Raw genomic sequence first — 21,132 nt, forward strand, 5'->3', positions numbered from 1 at the left:
CAGGGTCACAGACATGTCATGGACCCAAAGGGCATGGACGGCATGGTCCAGGCATGTGGCCGCCACCCTTTCTGGAGGGTGCACTCTCGAGAAGGCTGCGTTTGAAGGCTTTCGAAGGATCCACAGAAAATAGTGCTCTAAGAAAATACTTGCCTTACTTGTCAAAAAAGTAATTTCTGAGCAACTATTATGAACTAGTGGAAAAAAACCTAACACTTCAGTACAGAAAGATATGACAGAAGCACCAGGTTTAAAGGAATCTTTACAGAAACTCAAAGTAGATCTCTGTGATACAAATATTTATGAAGGAGATAAAAAGCTTGATCAAATTTGAAGAGCTCTGGGTCAGTGATAAAAACCATCCACTGGGGGTCCATAAATTTATGCAAGGCTATTTCCTATGAACATTTTATTAAAGTCCTATGTAAAGTCCAACAAGAGCAATGGTATAATAACCTATTAGGGAACTTTCAACTACAAATTTGAGATATCAAGAATATATTCATTTTTTGGTTTATTAAAACAAAACTACACTTCTGTGCTTCTGACAATACATTAACAGGCATAAAAATCAATCAACGTTTCCAAATAAGTTTCGTTCACAAAATCACATAGTATTATTTCACAGTACTTTATAGTAAGCCTTTTTACAACAATTTAACATTTCTTTGTACAACAGGAAAATAACACCTTCCATCAAGGCATTTCAGAGCTTTAGATGTTTAGAAATAAAGGCAAAATTCTTCCAAATGCGATCATTAGTTTGTATTAAACTAGAATGCCAGATGCCAAGTCTCAAGTTCCTAAAAAGAGTGTTTTAAAAAACAGATTTACATCCAAATTAGGTCTTATAAACTTCAGTGATAGGTCTTATCATTTCTAAACACTAGAACTATCTGTGGATAAAAATCTGCATTCAGTTGTGCAATATTTTCTTCTAGATCTGAATTAAAATCTTCATTATTTACCCCAGTTAATCCTTGTGTTAATTTTGCTACTTTTAGGGAAAAACCCAGGATCATTGACAGCTGATCTTTCCATCAAAGGAAAGATATCAGACTACCTATATTACAGTTTTCTGTGCTTATTGTCTCCAGGGGAGGAAATGTACACCCATTAACTAGAACATTAGATTATACAAAATGCATGCAAATTCTGCCTCCCTGCTGTTACTGTTTAACGTAGTGCTTCCCAAAATGTTTTCCATGGCTTCGTGGAGGTTCGTAGGGGTATAAAGGGGTTTTGAAAAAGATCCTGGGGTCACAATAGTTTGGAAATGCTGGGTTAAACAGGCTTGGGACCGGCACACCCTGAGCCCTTGCTACACTAGAGCAAACCATGAGTTTCTAAAAAAAAAAAAAAGAGGATTCACGTACACTTTTATTTTACCCAGCAACACTTCTACAAAACACCAATGAGCATCTCACAGCGCACTCAGATTACATGGAGAACCACGGGATGTGCTTTTCCCCTTTGGGGGACCGCAAGTTCCACAATCTGAGTTTACATTCATTGCAGTCCGCTCACCTCTCTGACTTCCAGAGACGACAAATCCGAGAAGGAAGATCGGAATACTTTCTCTGTTACTAGTGCTACACAGTTCACACTAGTGCCTTCCCTTTGTTTTTCTTCAAAGCTAAGGCAGCAGAAATTCCTTCCCCTTTTCTGAAATCACTTAGAACATTGGTAATTTGAAAGCGTGCAGTTTCGTATTGCTTGTTATTGGATTTTGTTTTTTAATTTGACTCACAGTCTTCCCCTGGAGGGCATGCATTTCAGGTTTACAGAAATGCAATAGAGTAAACTGTAATAAATTATTTACAAGCACCTAGTTTGTTTATTCTTACATGGAAGCCATTCGCTTTTGGAAAACAGTGAGAATAAATCTTTAAGCAAAACAGTGCTAATCTGGAAGCCTTACTGTGATGATGTATGTTGTTTTCAGTAATGAGGCACTGAAGAATGAGTTGTGCTAAAATTAACTCAGGGTCAGCTTGTGTGGATGAGCATAACTTTGGTTGAGATTTTTCTTCCTTAAAAAAGGTTTTCAAAGCACCAGTTAATTACAAAAAGCATGCATATTTATTCTCACAGTGAGTTAAGTTGCAAGAGAGCTAGCAAATCATACATTGCATTCCCCAAAGCATCTGATTAGATTTCTAGAAGACAAACCAACTGAAAAGGGAAATGAAGCCAGAGAAGCCATTGTTTCCTGCTTGGGCGGGCATGGTGGGAGCTCTTAGCAGAAGTCACAGGCAGTGCAGCCGATTCCACTCACGGTCAGTCCCAACCTTGACCCTCCAGGTAACTAAGAGACAGCCTGAGTAATCCTTGATCTATAATTTAGAAGGGGAATGAGAGAGATGAGTTCAATGACTGCCTGCCTAGAAAAGGGCCACTCACGGGGAATAAGACAGCCTCCGTGGGTGTTCTCCATGTGCACAGCTCCAGCCAAAAGACGACACGTTCCTCTCTCCGGGTTAGTAAAATGGAGTGCTACAAGGTGAAGAGCCCGCTCCGCACCAGAGCCGCTACAACACTGACGATGGCTTAAGGGTACACGAGTTCCTACAAAGAACGAACATATTTTAAACGTGGAATTTGAGAAGACTGGAAAAAGATCGCAACGGCACAGCGTTATTGCTAGGGGTTTCAAACGAGCTATTTCGTACACTGTGAAATACCAACCAGTAAGTACCTTTCCCTCTCCCGACACGCACGGGATATTCATGAGATACTATTAGTGTTTAAAGTCCAAGCTTATAAAAGTACAAACTTAATTCTCAGTACCTTTAAATTCAAAGACTATATGCCATATTCATCAGGAAAAATTCCTAATTCCATAATACCGTGAACAGAAAGAACAATAAACTGTTAGAAAATGTTTTAATATCACATGATCTTTATGAAATCCACACCATCACTACAACAAATAATTATGCTCCTGCTCATAAAAGGCACCTACCCATTACGAGCAATTTTTCATCATAGTTTGCCACTATGTGGCCTCAGGGTTTCGGCATATTAGCCCATATACGTTTTTAAAAACCCATCGTTTTTCCTCGCAGCTAAAACTCCATAAATGCCTTCAACCATTTGCCTGTCGAGGGGGCCACCACATGCTGTATACCACACAGCCTGAGTGGGTACCAGTCACCTGGACTGGGGCAGTGCACAACCTGTACGCAGTACATGAGAGCCCCGGGTCGGCAGCCTAGAGCCGACTTAACACTATCACAGTCCAGCAGACCAAGCTAATCAAGTTAGGCCAGGTGCTATTTAGCGGAAAGATCTCTAAGAAGTAGCTGCACCTGTTGAGAGGCAGGTGCCAAGAGGGGTGGGAAACAGTGCAGAAATAAAACAGGACTTGTTCCTAAATACTTGCTGGTCATTTAAAACTCAATGGCACTTTTTATATGGGCAGAAGTGTTCAAAGTCAGTGTTCTGGCAAAGTTTACCTTGAATTTTGCCAGCCAAATTTACTTCCTGATGTTAACTGTTTGATCACATTAGCTCTATTTCTGACCTAACCTCATGTTTTCATGTAGTTCTTAAAACACTTTCTAAATCTGACTGCAAAGGACAGCACAGTGATACCTGGGTGTGATACAGATCAGCCCGTTCATTTGTAAAGCACTTTGGGATGAAAGGTGTCCCCTTTAAAATTTAGCTACTATTGACAAAGATAAAACTGGAAAACAAAACAAAACAAAAAAAAACAAAACCACACACAGTGAATGGATGACCCGATCATGTTTAAAGGAAGCATTAACCATTAATCAGAAAATATACCGACGAATTATCCAACAGTATTAGGTACACTATACAAGATTCGGTTCTAGAATGAATCTATGTTTTTGTGCCCATCACAGGAATTAGTTCTTAACAGTTATGCTTAAAGGTGAATCTCTAATAGACTCCAAGATGATTTTTTGATATCTCATTGTGTCATCTACCGACGATTTGCAAGCGGAGGCGGAGGCCCCAGTGTCACCTGCACGGGGGCTGCTGTGTCATCTCAGGGTGGGAGAAGCACAGGCCCGCGGAGGGGAAGGCACTTGTGTTCCTGCAGGTCACATCAGGACAGGTCAGGCCTGACCACACGCCGGCGCCTTCAACTCTCGAGCCAGAGGCTGGAGCCCACGAGGGACGTGCCCCACTCCCTTCACTCGCCACGGGGCCAGGAGTCACCTACAGCACCACGAAGCTCAGAATGTATTCTAGGAGTTTTTGCCGGTTGCACTGAGGTAGAAACGTGCTGCTGAGTTCTAAAACAGACACTCTCTTTTGTTTGGTCTCTTTGAAAACCTAGAGAGAAAGTTGAAATTAAGGACAAACCGAAGAAAGGAGACATTTCTGGCACCAACCCTGACCTGTGTCCTAGACCCTGAGAGGCAGGAAGGCACATAAAATCATATCCTGGCTTTAAGCAAATGTGCATGTGGGTGTTTACGAGTACGGGGTGTGGAGGTTATGGACGTGGGTGTGGTGTTCTTGGGCAGAGTCCAATCAGTATACTTTAAAATTTGTGTTAGAATAAAGTCACAAATAAGTTCCTTACAAAGGCTATCAGTACCTCCATGGAACTCATGTCCCACAGCAAGGTAAAGTACACTGGACAATACTTCTGGCAATACCAGCAAAAACACAACAACTGAAAATCATATGGCTTCATTAACATCCCTACCAAAACTGTAGTAGCAGCTTGAAACACCCCAACACCTGTTGTATGTAAACGGTTTGGGGATAAAGAAGAAAATCAGCAAAGTTCTGGAACATCCAAATAAATCTGTACTGATGGGCCTCACCTTCAGCATAACCCGCCCTCTCTCAATCCCCAGAAACGCTGTCATGATTAGTCCAGCAGAAACTGCTTTTCTCAGGGCCCACCCCAAACAAAGGTGGCTCAGATAGACTAGATCTGGGCGGAAAGAGAACAGAAGACACAACTTTGTACTGTAAGTGGTGGGCACTCACCCCAATATCCTTGAACATTTTCACAGCATTCTTCACAAGGCAGTAAGTGGCACTCTCAGCTGTAGAGACAGGATAAGACCTTGTCAAAAAGTTCAGCAAACACAAAAATGCCAACATCCACAGTAAGAAAGCGTGGGAGGTGCCGGAGGCCTTGCGCACATCAGCAGACTGGGGCCAGGCTCCATTTCTGCTACTGCAACCCGTGAGGTCTCAAAGGATCTGCTGTTTCCTTAAACTTGCTCTGTCATCTTTTAAGGAAAAAACAGCAAGAAGAAAGAGGGAGGGAGGGAGGGAGGGAGGAAACGAGAGAGAAAAGGAAAAGAAGAAGAAACACCAACAACCATCTTGAAAGGTTCTTGAGAGAGGCAACCAAGACAGGGTGTAGAAATTCTGTTAAACTGCACATTGACGCACAGACGATGCTCACATCAGTGGAACCAGAATGGGCACAAATCTAGGGGTTAGAAGAAGAGAATTCTGGACCCGGGTTTGCCCATTAACTAGCTATGTGATCTACGATAGTTTCCTCATCTATTAAGTGGGTGGCTCTATCTCTATATATTCATCTATATGGATATGGAGAGACAGAGAGAGATGCCTAGAGAGAAATTATCTCTAGATCGCTTCTGGCTCTAGAAAGTATCGATTCCAAGCAGTGTCAGTCCTAAGCCGTTAACTATATAAAACACTATTCCCACCAGATCACACTTCTTATACAGCGAATGTCGGCCGGGTGTGGAGCACTGGAAACACGCGGCTGCTGGAGTGCAAATGGGCACGACCACCCAGGAGTCACCCGCAGTGCTTACTGAAGCTGCCAGACGACTGCTAGATGCACCCAGTGTACAAGTGGGCGTGTGTTTGCCCAGGATGTAGGACACATTCACAGTGGCACCTGTCAGAGTAGCTCCAAAGTGCAGACAACCCAACTATCCATCGATGATGGATAGAAATCATATGCAAGAAGTATTTATATGGTGGAGCACTATAAGGCAACAGAATGAACAACCGCCCACACGCACTAACATGTACGAACCTCACTTACGATGTTAGGTGAAAAAAGCCGGACATAAGACTATGTAACTGTATCATTCCGTTTATATAACATACAAAAACAGACACTAACAGGAGTCTATGAAGTCGGAGGTCAGGTTAAGTGTGCAATTTTTCCTAACTGTCTACAATTAGCAGATTCCTATAATTGAAAGAGGCACAGCTTTTAAAAGAAGCCACGGTGGCGACACACATACCATACACAGCGACGCTTCTTTCCGTCCTGGCGATCAGGTATTTGTGCAACTTCTGCAGATACTCTGGCTCCGGAACCGGGCCAGCGAAGTTGTGGATGAAGATGGCGGCGGAGCTGTAGGCCTCCAGCAGGGGCCCCAGGAGCCTCTGCAGGAAGGTGATGAACTGCTGGTGCTCCTTGGACTGGCTCACCTGGGAGTGCAAGAGCGGGCCATGCGGTCACCGGCGGGAGAGAAGAAGCAAGCGCGCGGACACAGGGGCCTCCCGAGAGGCGGCAACTGAGACGTGGCCTCTCATTAGTCACCCCCCAGAAGCAGCCTGCCACTCCGGGGGCACAGACCCTCTGCCAGAAAGGACTCTGGATGTGAAATGGGACTGTCTTCACGACAGTCCTCTTTCCTGCAGTACTTGAGATTTACATTCACTAAGCAGCTGCCTGGAAGAACCGGTCATACTTAAATGACAGAATTATGACATTTTGCCATCACTGAAAATAGCCGGTCCCAAAGCTGGGCCCTCCAGGGTTCGAAGCCCAGCTCCACAGCGCTCGAGTGTGAAAGAAGGCACCTGGCAAGACCACCAAGGTCACCTCGGTCCTTCCCAGCCTGCGCTGGCTGCCACCACTAAGTGGCCTCGGGCCCACATGGTAACACAGTGGGGATGACAGTAGTGGTGACGAGGTGCGTGTGGCAGACGGGGCTCTCACTGCACCCACCCCTAACAGGCCAGCTCGGATAAGCCCCTTGCAGTGCCGAGGTAAGACCACTCCCCCTCTTAAAACCATGAACACTCAAAATGGAAAAACTCCTAAAGGTCATTTCAACTCTCCAAAAGCTACACCTCCTGAGTCTGTGTGTGTGTGTGTGTGTGTGTGTGTGTGTGTGTGTGTGTGTGTGTGTGTAAATTGGAGGTATCATACCACTGCAAAAAGAGTAAACTACTTAGTGCCAGGCCGCCTGGGTGGCTCAGCTGGTTATGCAGCTGACTCTGGCTCAGGTCATGATCTTGCAGTTCATGAGTTCGAGCCCTGCGTTGGGCTCTGTGCTGACAGCTCAGAGCCTGGAGCCTGCTTTGAATTCTGTGTCTCCCCCTCTCTCTGCCCCTCCTCTGCTCACGTTCAGTCTCTCTCTCTCTCTCTCTTTCAAGAATAAACATTAAAAAAATTTTTTTAAAGAGTAATCCACTTAAAATACTCAGAAAAACATGGGTCATCAACTTATAAAATTACAAACCAGAGACAATCAATCTTTTAGAAATCTAAATTTTCTCCTATGATGATCCGGATTTGTTTTAACTGAAGGCAAAGACTTCAATGTATGAAATTCTGGGAGGGTTGGCAAGACTGAGAATGACTCAGAAAGAGTCACCGGCCAGTGACAGCCAAATAGAAACCTCTCCCCAACTCTGGGCACTGCCTGGCTTTACTGATGACTGAGTGAAAGTCCTCCCTCTTCAGGAGTGAGCGTAAGTGTAGGGAAACACATTTACACCTGTGCATTCTGATGACAGGGATGTGACAGGTCTCCTTCCCGACGTTCATCTTCCCGAATTTGCACTTCTGTGTCCTTTTCCATTGCCTACACCCAAAACTGAACCACTGGGGGGTATTCATTCACCTCAAACATTTGAGTATCTTTACCAGGCAGAAAGCACTGTGGCTGGTTTATGGGTGCTAGAGATAGGAATAAGCCACCCGAGTCCCGTTTATAAGAACCTCACTAACTAAGGGCAACATAAACCCCAACTCTTCAGTGTAATGTCCACCAGAATTCTTCACCGAAATACCTTCAGGTAGCAATCTCGCTGCTCCTCACCAAAATCACTGTCTTCATCTTCTTCATCGCTTCTCCAAGACAAAGGCTCCGGAAGCTTCTTGTCCCACTGCTGCTCAGCAAGACCAGGACTAGTATCTTCTTGGTCATCTTGCTATGCCAAAGAGATGACCAACAGGAAATAAATATGCGCAGGCATACAGACATCTGCCTGGCTGGACAGCAAAGTATCCTCTCTCACTACCCTCCCCTCTCTCACTGCCCTCTCTCACTGCCCCTCACAGCATCCACAGAGCACCTCCCTCTCCAAACTCAGAATCACTTGGGAGAGAGCAGGGAAGGAAACAAGAAAGAGGCAGCGGGGGAAGCTACCAGACAGAGCAAATAATAATACCCCCACCTCCTCTAAATTGGTATCTACTTTCCCAGGCCGTACTTGCTGTCCTAAATCTACAAAACTTAAAATCTCAAAAGAGAAAAACGCGTGCGTGCAAACCACAAGCACTGATATATAAAACATCTCATCTTGGAGTGAAAACTTCTGGGTATCACAGAATCAAGTCACAATGGGTTCCGGACAAGACCAGTGACACAAAAGAAACCAAAGTATTAAAAACAATCCCCAAAGACATTTACTCTCCCTATCCTTACTTTTCTTTTCATGTGGGCTTGACTATATACCAAATGTGATTACTGGCTGCAATAACTGCCTGTAACATTACTTAAAATAATCGGGAGGAAAGAGAAGGAAGAGTGAGAACCTAAGCAAAGGCGAATAAAGCAAAGCCACCTCTCACCTCTGCCACTGTGAGAATGCCATACTGGATAAACCTTCCTACTGTCTCGTGGCAAATTTGGTAAAATGTCTGGCAGGGCTGAAAAGAAAAGGCATTTAAATACAAATGTCGCCGACTTTTCTAAAGACAGAAACACGGTACAAGGTGACTGCCAAATGCTTCCATATCAACCCCCTCACACCACTGGGAAGCCCTAAGATCCCCGTTGCCCACCCTCTCGCTAAATGCCTGGTCAAAGGCAAAGCCCATGAAGAGCCCTCGTTCTGTCAGAGCACCCAGGGTGCCACCACGTGCAAAGGGTGCCCCGAGCTCAGCGTCTCCCGCAGGGGAGCAAGTCCTCATCAGGACTGCCTGTCGGGCCCTACCACCTATTTCTTTTTCTTTCTGAGACAATTTCTCTGCAAATGCTACCTCATAGTAAATATTGTACATAAAAGTGGTAGATGAGGAAAGACAATACTCAAATAGCTCAAAAATGACTCAGGAAAAGGACAAGGTCAATCCTGGGAGCTTTACCTACCCCATTCCATCCTGCTGTCCAAAGTTCATGCAAAACAGATTCCCCAACAGGACGACAACATACCACACAGAAATAATGCTGCTATAGAGGAGGGCTGTACTCACAATACATGTACTCATAAATATTCCAGGACACGTTCAAATGAGTGGGAAAGAGTATTAGACTTTAAATAGAATACAAGTTCTTTTTGTTGATGATTTTGAGGAAACAGAATCTATTGCCTAATATGTATGTCTCATTGTGAACGTCTAGAAGTGCCTGAATAGAACATAAATGCTCATCAGTACTGCTGGGTCTTAGTTTTCCCATTTGTAAAATGACAAGGGCTTGCAAAGATGATTTTTAAGACTGTTTCTAGCTCTTACCTTCTGGGCATGTTAATAATTTACAAACCTCTGACCCAGTGCCTTATGTACAATAAGAGCTCAGTAACTTTGGATCTGACTGATGGAGAATGTTGAGCCATCTGTCCTATCATGCCTCCCAGCTGCATGAAGGGTTCACTGGAGCAGTGACCCCAATAGCAAACAAAGATAGTACACAACATGTTGACCGGATGGTCACTGAGACCCAGGAGTAGAGCGTACAGCTTTAACAACAGACCAAACAGCCTCTGAGACAAAAACACAAAGGTGGCTCGTGTTTTCACAAAAATGCTCAAGAAAAAGAATAGGCAACACGAAGGACTCTTCACTTACGAGAGCTATGGTGCCTTCATTAGAGAGCAGATAGCACAGGCTGGCGGCCTTCCGCACGAGCTGCTCCTGGCTGATCAAGTTAGGGGACGTTCCGGCAGACCCTCCGGAGCCCCTCTTGTGCAGAACCGCATAAAGGCTGCAAGCTAAGGAAAGAGATGCGTCAATGAAGCCAACAGCCTTACAGCTCCAAGAATTTCCATAAATCCCTTCAGGATCCAGGGCTCATGATTCCATGGGATCCCAACTCCATCAAACACGTTCCTCAGGCACTTCCGACCCTCCTGCTCTCCTTCTCCTCTGCCCCCTCTTGATCGCAACCGAGCGCCCTACACTCATTTTACTGCTACGTGTAGTGCTGTCTCAGTCACGTTTCCAGCTCCTGAGAGCAAAACATGTTCCCTCTCCTCCTCAGTAATAAGTATACTATGCAAACAGTAATTCAGTAACTACTTGCTGATAAATGTAAGAATAAGCTATAGTGATAGAGATTCTATTTTTATTTGAAAACTGAAAATACAGCAACACATTCCCTTAAACAAGGGGCTACCATCCAAATCAACACCACTCTGTGCTTTAGGCCCTTTTCCTGCCCATGAGGGTACCCCGGGGCAGTCCACACCTATGATGGCCTCCATGATGAAGACGTGGAGTACCCCGTTGCTGTAGAAGTTGAGTTCAAAGACTGACGGGACAGTTGTGCTAGGAGTAATAAAAAACTCATCATTCCTGCTGGTGTGAGTGATCGTGACACAATTTCCCAGCAGCTGGATGGCGTGCATAACTACGTCTTCGGAGTTTCCTGAGAACCCCAGGTCAAAATCTCGAGCCAGGACTTCCTCCTTCATCACAAAGAAGTCCTCCACCAATGTGGAGAGATCAATTCCCTAGAGAAACAGACAGAAATGGTCTCACGACAGTGGAAAACCTACGTCCCAAAAGGCCATGAGGCCATTCTGAGGAGTTTTCTCCTTGCCTTGGCTTTCCTGCAGCCTGCTGTTGGCACATACAGGAAAAGGGCCAGAATATCAGTGCACAGGTGGCCAGAAAACTGGTGAAAAGGCCGGTCCTCCAGCAAGCCAAGATATTCACATCCAGAGAACACTCTGGCCACCACACGTGATAGGAGCATATAAGGTGACAAAGGGAAGCAGCAGCCATCTAAAAGTAAGAAGTGCTTATTTCTTAGCAGTAATTTCCCTCATTTTAAATATTTATCTGACAACTACTTATTTGGTGCATATGTGAATACACACACACACACACAGGCACTACGTTTGGTGTTGAGAAATGACTGTGAATGGGACAGACACACTCTCCCGTCACAGGGCTTAGACAGACACATTAAGGGAAGATGGTCCTAAATACAAATCAAATAGCTTGGAAACCGTCAGCTGTCAGAACACTTACTGCACATCAACGCGATATGCCTCATTTACGTGAACTGTATTACTCAAGGCATGTCTTACTGCCACATATATCATGCAGTCTCTGAGGTTTCTTTTCACATGGACTTTCTCCATCAGAGTTGTAAGCTCCTGTGGGCAGGCTGCTTAGCTTATTTTACTGTGTATCTCACGAGCACAAGCCGGAACTGGGCCAGACCTATTAGCGAGCGAGTATCTGGACAGCTGCCCAAGCCTTCTCGTGCTTTCTCAACTCCAGTAACACTGCAGACATACCTGCCTGTGTCTGTAGAGGAGCAGGCAGGCCACGATGTGTGTTGACATAATGGCACAGGACTTGCTAGCAGCTGGAAGGCAAACACAAACCTTTAGGTTCCCTTCTCTTTTAATATAGCTGGAAGTTTCTAAAAGTACCTAAATCTTTTATTTATTTTCAAAGAGAGAGAGACAGAAAGAGTATGAGCGAGCAGGGGAGGGGCAGAGAGAGAGAGGGAGAGAAGGAATCCCAAGCAGGCTCTGCACTGTCAGCATGGAGCCTGACACGGGGATCGATCCCACAAACCATGAGATCATAACCCAAGCTGTAATCAAGAGTCGGGCACTTAACCAACTAAGCCACCCCGTTGCCCCTCAAAGTACCTAAACCTCGAACAGCAGTATTTAAAACTCTAAATACCTCCACATCTACCACATTTCCCGGAACTATGATTTACTGAAGGGAAATTACAACATTATACCATGTTCTGGGCCCACAGACTCTCACTAGAGATCACTATTATAACAGAAACTAGCCTAAGATGGCTCCACCTTCCAAACAGGCCAGTGGAACTTTGTTACTGAATGACTGAAACCTTTAGGGAAATACCAAGACCCAAATTATACGCCTGTTGTGGTGGTTCTATGGGGCATCGCACTTGCGTGTTTCTGGACTTGTTCCCAGCTGCAGCCCACGAGAACTGTGCCTCCTGCTCTCCTGGTGCAGGCAGATTCACCATCACAGTAAAAGAAAGGTGCAGTGGGAGAAGAGGGTAGTAGGCTTGAAGTCAGAAAATTTGGGCTCAAATCCTAATTCCTACACTAATTTCATAACTCGGGGGAAATCGCTTCCACCCCCATGCCACAGCTTCCGCACTGCTAAGATGAAATGTGCCGCGTGCACTGGACTGAGGGTGCATGATCAACCTTCCAGGTCAGAGGGAGGGAGGGAGAGGACACAAGTGTATCTGAGAGTTACTATGGCCCCTAACCCAGTACTCTGAGTTCGTAGAAAATTATAATCATATAAGTCAAATAAGTATCTATGGAATATTCCGAAATAAACACACCGCTTGTGAACATTCCGAGATAACGAATTCATGAATACGCCACTCACAGTGTTATCTCCAGTGTTTGAAAAACAACGTACCAAGTACCATATTTATTGCCATTAAAAAGAATATTTGTCAAGTTTTTTAAAAACATAAATATTTGTGTTACAACTGGAAAACAGCACTATATAAACCTGTAAAAAATACTTTTAAAGACCAGATGGCAACATCCCTGGTTATCTGGGCAGTGGGTTTAACTTTATCTCCCAACTTCCCAACATTATGGACGTATTATTTTGAGCACACAGAACTTAAGCAGGAGAGAGACACAGACGGGAGCTTAAGAAAGGAGACTCCGCCCTCGCCCTTGTGTGAAGCAGGAGGGCAGGAGCGAGGCTGGGCGAGGAAGCCCCCACGGTGGTGCCACCAGGGGGGTGCTGAGAGTCTGGCCTGACTCGTGGTGAGGCTCGGGGAAGGGCAGGGACAGCCCACCTGGGCTGTGCACTAAGGGACCACAGCACTGCGTGCCACAGGACGGTCAAGCAGATTCTACAACATGACACACGTCGCCACTTGGGGCTTAGAGGAGGCTGATTCTGTACCCCCACTCTCTCTACCCCGGCTCACTCCCACTTGAATTATTTGTGCACAACTATGCCACCAGGAGCAGCACAAGCTCGTATAGAACTGCTAATTATTCAGTTTGTATTCCCCACAGCGAAAACAAAGCTTTACACATACATAACGGCCCCTCGATATCTGCTGGGTGAAAATAAGCACGGGGTCAGCAGGCAAAGGGACACGCGACTCTAAAACTAGATGCCATACTGCTAGTTAGTTCAAACAAACAAGCTCGTGAGCAAAAGAGGCAACAGATCATCCTGACGGTACTATTTTTTAGAAAGCAGAAGACCTACCACATGAGCACCTAATTACCAGGCGCTGTGCGTGAGGTTTTCCTCGATTCGTTCAGATGCCCACAGCGTCCCCTTTCTAATAACTTGCCATCACCACCCCTGTAGCGGGTGATGCCACCAGAGGTACAGCCTGACTACAGCGGTCTCCAAAACCAGTGTGGTCTGCCCTGCATGTGCTGAGTCTGCAGGGCAGGATTAAAGAGTCTGGCGTTGGACTTACTGAAGAGAATGTGCTCGGCCAGATTGGCAATTAATCTTCTTCGGAAGGATTCACCTGTTGCATTTCTGGACTCGGTAACGGATGTGTCTGCACCTTCATCAGCGGCATCACTGGGTCTGAAAAGATTTTTTTTAATTAGACTCTACAACCACACTCTTTTATAAGCAAACTATCTAGAACTAAGGCGTAAATGTATCAGACACTTCCAACCACTACACAGTCTACATTTAAACCACCAACAGATTATTTCTGTGCATTGTCTTCCTCCATAATATACTTTATTGGGTTTAACACACTCTCCTGACCAAAAGACTTTTATTGAGTTAGGACTAGTCTATTGGTACATCACCCCCAAAACCCACTGGCTGGTCAAAAAAACTGCATAAAGCAAAATATCTCATTTTATTACTGTTATTTTTTTTTTTTTGAGAGAGAGAAAGAGCACAAGTGGGGGAGGGGGAGGGAGAATTCCAAGCAGGCTCCGTACTGAGCACAGAGCCTCATGCGGGCTTCATCCCATGATCATGTGAGATCATGACCTGAGCCAAAATCAAGAGTCAGACGCTTAACTGACTGGGCCACCCAGGTGCCCTGATACCTCATTTTATTTTTGATTTTTTTTTAATCTTTTAAAAATGTTTATTTATTTTGAGAGAGAGAGAGAGAGAGAGAGAGCGCGCGCGCGTGTACGCAGAAGTGGGGGAGGTAGGGAGAGAGAGAGAATCTCAAGCAGGTTCCATGCTATCAGAGCAGATCCCAACGCAGGGCTCAATCTCACAGACCATGAGATCGTGACCCGAGCCGAAATCAATAGTCTGCTGCTTAACCGACTAAGCCACCTAGGTGCCCCCCGATACCTCATTTTGAAACATTTCTAAAATTTCAACACTTGAACACATTAAGGGAAGGGCTTAATATTTAATTTCTCTAAGTTACAATTCAATTTGAGTTCCGGAAAACTGACATAGGAAAACTCTTTCATACTCTGCACTAACAATATACATAACCTAAGCTACTACCAAAAGGAATTCAGTTCCCACATTCAAAAGCATAAATCAAATAAGAACTCTTACCCGATTCATACACTCAAAAAGATTTTATAAGGCAAATAATCAGAAACCTCCAGACTAATATGAAAACCCATCACTTCACTATCCTTTATCAAACCAAAAGAAAAGTTCCTCAAAGTGAGGAAGTGAAAACGAGAACATGCACATTCTTCAGAAAAGTAACCTATTTTTCTATGCCATGGAGGGAACAATAGATACTTGTTGGTTTCGTTAGTATACAACATTTCCACAAATCTTACCTTGGAGGAAGGATGGCTGGTAGCAATGCCTGCTCCAGGGAGAGTGGAGCAGATGCGGGTTTCTGACTCTGGCTTTCTAAATATTCCTGGAGCCGTGGGGGAATACAACACAATCATTAACTTTCATTGTCTTGCTTACATAAACATACATAAAATACAATTTGCTCTTCAAAAAGTAAAAAGGGAATAGTTTATAAAATGAGCCACGCTACAGGGCAGAAGTACCACACTCAAGGACCTTCAGAAGCGCGGACTCACCCCAGAATGCTGGCAAGCGCAAAACCGAAGACTGATGATAGAAAGGATGGGACAGTGATGCTTAAGCTCAATTATTTAAAAGTTAAAGGAATGAGAAAGAATGAAATATGGCCTTTTGTAGCAACGTGGATGGAACTGGAGAGTGTCATGCTAAGTGAAATAAGTCATACAGAGAAAGACAGATACCATATGTGTTCACTCTTATGTGGATCCTGAGAAACTTAACAGAAGACCATGGGGGAGGGGAAAGGAAAAAAAAAAAAAAAAAGAGAGGGAGAGAGCCAAACCATAAGAGACTCTTAAAAACTGAGAACAAACTGAGGGTTGATGCGGGGGTGGGGGTGGGGTGGGTGATGGGCATTGAGGAGGGCACCTGTTGGGATGAGCACTGGGCGTTGTATGGAAACCAATTTGACAATAAATTTCATATTAAAAAAATAAAATAAAAATAAATAAATAAAAGTTAAAGGAAAATCATAACTTTTCTCACATCTACACGAAATTATTTGACATTCCCAATTATTACTATTAGTGATAATCAACACAACCATGCTTTTTAAAGGAAATCTGACAACCTGAGGGTTATGTAATAGTCAAAAGAACCTCCATCCAAAAGCATATCCTAACAATACAGGGAAGATGTGCAATGGTTTTGAAAAAGACAAAATGGTAAGAAATGGCAAGGCTCCTAGAAGGTGAAAGCGTGTAAGGCCAGGAAGCATCCAGCCCGGCAGTTAGAGTCTTTAAAGTAAAGGTATGAAAAAGGAAAAAGCAGGACTTCTGCTCCTTACCCCTGGGCTCCCAATTTCCATACTCATCCTTCTCCTTCTTTACCAACTTGAAAATCTTAGGAATTTAAAACTGCCAGGACCCCAGGGACCCACCAGCCCCAGGCTCCTCCATAAGAACAGCACTATCCCTTTGAATGTGCGGGTGCGAGATCCCACTCAGTAGAACAGAACATCATCCTGGACTGTCAACTGTACCCTACTTTAGGGGCTAGGTTTTGAAATTTTTCCATAAAGGCGATTTTAGAACATAATATAAAATAGCAACATATATTATGAAGCAACATGCAAAATTCCCGCGAACTAAAAAAAATAATAAATACGGACCCCGCTATTTCCCAAAGATAGACATTTAGTATCATGCCAACAGGCATACTTTGGTGAGATAATTTAGGAAATGCCATTCTTGACATAGTGCTCATTTTACAAGAGAAGAAACTGAGGTCACACATAGAGGAGGCAACAGAGGCAGGGGCAGAGGCCACATCTTCGGACTCGGAGCTACGCCAAGGCTTTAACAGAGCCCCATCCCAACACTCACCTTTAAGGAAAATGGTTGTGCAAAATCCACTCTGACACATCCGTAGTTTTTTCGTAACATTCTGATAACGCCTCTAGCTACGCTCCAAAGGCTCTCGTTCTTCTTAGGTTTTCCCTAAATTCCAATTTTCAAAAGAATAGTGTGGATAAGAGATAAAGCTAACGGGTATTCTGCTATACAAAAACTACCAGTTATTTTTATGGAAACTGGAGGTTTGTATTGAAAAGGACAACACTGAATAAAGAGGGAAAGTAGGTATTCATTGACTGAGACCTGTCAGAAAACGGTCAGCACACAAGATGCTACAAGATGTAATCCTTTCATTAGGGGAGGCAGTTTGGTCAACGAAAAACAGAACACTTAACGCTAATTCATTTAGTACACTGTTCACACCATTCACAGAAACACCACTACAAACTATGGTGCTGGCACAAAAATAAAAACATAGATCAATGGAACAGAGTACAAAGTCCAGAAATAAACCCACAATTATATGGTCAATTAATCTTTGACAAAGGAGGAAAGAATATGCAATAGGAAAAAGACAGCCTCTTCAACAAACGGCGTTGGGAAAACTGGACAGCAACAAGCAAAGAATGAAAAACAGACCACATTCTTTTCACCATACGCAAAAATAAACTCGAAATGGATTAAAGACCTAAATGTGAGACCTGAAACCATAAAAATCCCTGAAGAGAGCACTAGTAGTAATTTCTCTGACATCAGCCATAGCAACATTTTTCTAGATAGGTCTCCTGAGGCAAGGGCAAAAAAAGCAAAAATAAACTATTGGGACTACATCAAAATAAAAGGTTTTGCATAACAAAAGAAACATTTAACAAAACTAAAAGACGTCCTACTGAATGGGAGAAGATATTTGCAAACAAAATACGTGATAAAGGTTAGTGTTAAAATATACAAAGAAGTGATACAACTTAACACCAGAAAAAACAAATAATCCGATTAAAAAATGGGCAGAAGACATGAATAGAGAAGTCTCCAAAGAAGACTTACAGATGGCCAATACATGAAAAAATGCTGAACATCACTCATCATCAGGGAAATGCAAATCAAAACTACAATGAGATATCACCTCACATCTGTCAGAATGGCTAAAATCAAAAACATAAGAAATAACAAGTGTTGGCGAGGATGTGGAGAAAAAGAATCCCTCGTGCACTGCTGGTGGGAATGCAAACCGGTACAGCCACTGTGGCAAACGGTATGGAGGTTCCTCAAAAAGTCAAAAAGAGAACTACCCTATGATCCAGGAATCGCACTACTGGGTATCTACCCAAAAATCCAAAAAAAAAAAAAAAAAAAAAAAAGGCTTCAAAGGGATACACGCACCCCTATTTTATTGCAGTATTTACAACAGCCAAATTATGGAAGGAGCCCAAGTGTCCATCGACAGATGAATGGATACAGATGTGGTGCATATATACACAATGGAATATTACTCGGCCACAAAAAGTATGAAATCTTGCCATTTGCGGCGACAGAGAGAAAACTAGAGAGTATAATGCTAAGCAAAATAAACCCACTCAGAGAAACACAAATACCATATGATTTCACTTATATGTGGAATCCAAGAAACAAAACAAATAACAAAGGAAAAGAGAGAGAAACCAAGAAACAGACTCAAAACTATAGAGAACAAACAGATACCAGAGGGGGTAACCTGGGGGTGTAGGAAACAGGTGAAGGGGGTGAAGACTGCACTTACAATGAGCACTGAGTAATGTAGAGAACTGTTGAGTCACTATCTTGTACACCTGAAACTAATATAACACTGTGTAACTGTACTGGAACTAAAATTTAAAGCTTAAAAAAGAAAAAAAAAATACCACTGCAAATCAACGAAAGATAAAACTGGTGCAACAGGAAGGAGAACGGTTTGCAGTTCTGAGAAAAGTAAGATGTCAAAGAAACCACTTAATATGAAGTCTGATGATCACCAGCGTCCAAATATCTAACATTAGGCAACTGAATGCCAAATCCAGCCCCACGGTGGCCTTTAACCCTATTATTCATTTAGTAACATTTCCTGAACATTAATTTACATAAGGCACGATGACAGGCATATAAGGGACACAGGACTCTGATATGGCCTCATGAGACAGGGTGAGTAGTGCACACATTCAAGGCAGACAAATATACACAAGGAGGGGTCTCCTAAGAGAAACTCAGGTAACAGTTCAGCTCATCACTTCATTCATAAAGCCTCTAATTATCTAGTGTCCTTCAGCTTCTGGCATGCTTCCACACTAAACAAGAGCAAAACAAAATCTGTCTGGAACTCTCACAATGCCGGGAGGAATGGGAAGTTGGTAAGAGCACTCTTGAAAACTCAGTATCTACTAAAGCTGAACATATGTATACTTTATGACCAAACCATTTCCACTCCTAGGTACATACCTAACAAAATGCATACCTGTGTTCATCAAGAGAAATATACAAGATTGACCACAGTCAAAAAACTAGAAACCAAACTGTTTTCAACTGAATAAACCATAGTACACGCATACACCGGAATACTACGTGACTAGGAGAATGAACACACTCTAACTATATGCAGCATGGATGAATCCCACCAACACCTACCTGAGCAAGGAAAACCAGAAGTAAGAAGACCACACACTACACAATTTCATTTAGGTAAGAGTCCAAAAATAGGCAAAACCAATCTATTCTGTAAGAAGTCAAGATCAACAGTTACCTTCCCTTGAGGGGACAGTGAAGAAAGGGGCACAAGGGGGGCTCCTAGGGGCCAATAATATTGTCCCTTGCTGTGCGTGATTCCTCGGGCATGTTCACTTTGGGATAGGATAATTCAAGCTACAGGCTTATGATCTGTGCATTCTTCTGCAACTTACTATACTCACTTCAATAAGAAGTTTACTAAGAAGTTACTGCCACCTACCAAGTTAATTTATTCTAAATTGCTTTATCAACATGATCTCAGCATTTCATCAGGCTGAACTTACAATTTATACACAGCACTGAAGAATCTAGCCACACCACTCCCTCCGAGAGCAGGGAAGCGCCACATTAGCACTACCCATCAGGGGCGCACAAAAGATGAAAGCTACTCACCATGCCCATTCTATATGTATCCTGTTTTAAACAGTACCAGAAACCCTCCTAATTCCAAAAGCACTTCTCTAAAAGCAAAAGACTTGAAAGTGAAGAAGACTTTTGGGTGGGCAATCCTCTTACCAGTTGTTCGCCATTGTAGTGACCTTCAATAATGCGATCGTAGGAGATTCCAACAGGTATGATCAAGATGTCCGGGATGGTATTGGTAGACAGCGTATCAACCACAACTGACAAAAGTCCTGCCCGAGCACAGGAGGTTTTCCCGCTCCTAGAGCGTGTGCCTTCCAGAAAAATCTCTAAGAATTGCTGCTGTCGAAGTAGTTCAACTATATGCTGGAACAGAAGGAGAACGTAAACATGAGATCAAGCCCGCTCCACTTAGAACAAGCTCAGCCAAGTTAAATCTTCCAACAAATGATAACCTAGAACTTCACTACTGACCAAGTGTTTTACTCACGTAAATAATAGCAAGCCAGCTCCTCCAAGCTCTATTTTGGTGATTACAAAAATAATCATCAAACCCATACCCAAACAATACCACTCAAATAATTACACAGACAACATTCTTTTTTTTTTTTTTTTTAAATCTCAATCAAGTCTCTTTTTCTTCTACTGTGGAATAACGACTATAACTGCTTTAAGGACACTGAGACAGCATACATACCCCGTGGAGCAAAGCTCTATAGAGAATATCCTTCCGCCCATCTGGCGTTTCATCTAGCCTTCGTCGGATGAAAAAGCCCCCAAGCTTATGGATCAAGGTACTAGATATTGAAGAATGCGTTAGTTATTTATATAGAAAAATATACGAATACTTAAATTCCAACTTACTTCAAAACATACACCATATGAATAGAAACCACATGTCGTTTGAGCTGCTGACATTTTTCCACTTTCCATATTACTGATGTTTCAGTCGCTTACATCATTCATCAGCCTTCAGAACATCACTTTGTGTACTGAAGCCCTATTAATGTCTGTTCACAACCAAAAGAAGTCTGTACAATATCCCTGCAAAGGTGGTGTTACAGATTTTAAGAGGATTATGAAATACTGCTAAATTTTAAAATCCTGTCAAGGGTCTCAGGGCACCAACCATTAGACATCCTGAAATGTGCTTCTGGCACATGAACTACAAAATGAATATGAGGTTACAAAAGCTCCTATGGGGACATTTTTTCAAGAAAGTACTGCTTAGGGGCGCCTGGGTGGCTCGGTCGGTTGGGTGTCCGACTTCGGCTCAGGTCATGATCTCACGGTCCGTGGGTTCGAGCCCCG

The 21,132-nt window shown here is 43.4% G+C and overlaps 1 protein-coding gene across 5 annotated transcripts in view; it reads right to left on the minus strand.

Annotated features, from left to right (window-relative positions):
* Window positions 1-1,391: 1,391 nt before the first annotated feature.
* GPAM (glycerol-3-phosphate acyltransferase, mitochondrial) overlaps window positions 1,392-21,132 on the minus strand; it is a 61,885-nt gene continuing 42,144 nt past the window's right edge. For all 5 annotated transcript variants that reach the window (XM_042908222.1, XM_042908221.1, XM_042908223.1 and 2 more), the window contains exons 9-21: window positions 20,519-20,618; window positions 19,975-20,187; window positions 16,756-16,869; window positions 15,169-15,254; window positions 13,860-13,975; window positions 11,692-11,762; window positions 10,632-10,896; window positions 10,013-10,155; window positions 8,795-8,872; window positions 8,011-8,151; window positions 6,228-6,417; window positions 4,978-5,036; window positions 1,392-4,308 (exon numbers count right to left, since the gene is read on the minus strand). In XM_042908222.1, coding sequence (XP_042764156.1) covers window positions 4,192-4,308; window positions 4,978-5,036; window positions 6,228-6,417; window positions 8,011-8,151; window positions 8,795-8,872; window positions 10,013-10,155; window positions 10,632-10,896; window positions 11,692-11,762; window positions 13,860-13,975; window positions 15,169-15,254; window positions 16,756-16,869; window positions 19,975-20,187; window positions 20,519-20,618 — 1,693 coding nt within the window. In that variant the 3' untranslated portion in view covers window positions 1,392-4,191. The remainder of the gene's footprint in view (window positions 4,309-4,977; window positions 5,037-6,227; window positions 6,418-8,010; window positions 8,152-8,794; window positions 8,873-10,012; window positions 10,156-10,631; window positions 10,897-11,691; window positions 11,763-13,859; window positions 13,976-15,168; window positions 15,255-16,755; window positions 16,870-19,974; window positions 20,188-20,518; window positions 20,619-21,132) is intronic.

Source organism: Panthera leo, chromosome D2 (genome assembly GCF_018350215.1).
Source record: "Panthera leo isolate Ple1 chromosome D2, P.leo_Ple1_pat1.1, whole genome shotgun sequence".
NCBI lineage: Eukaryota > Metazoa > Chordata > Mammalia > Carnivora > Felidae > Panthera > Panthera leo.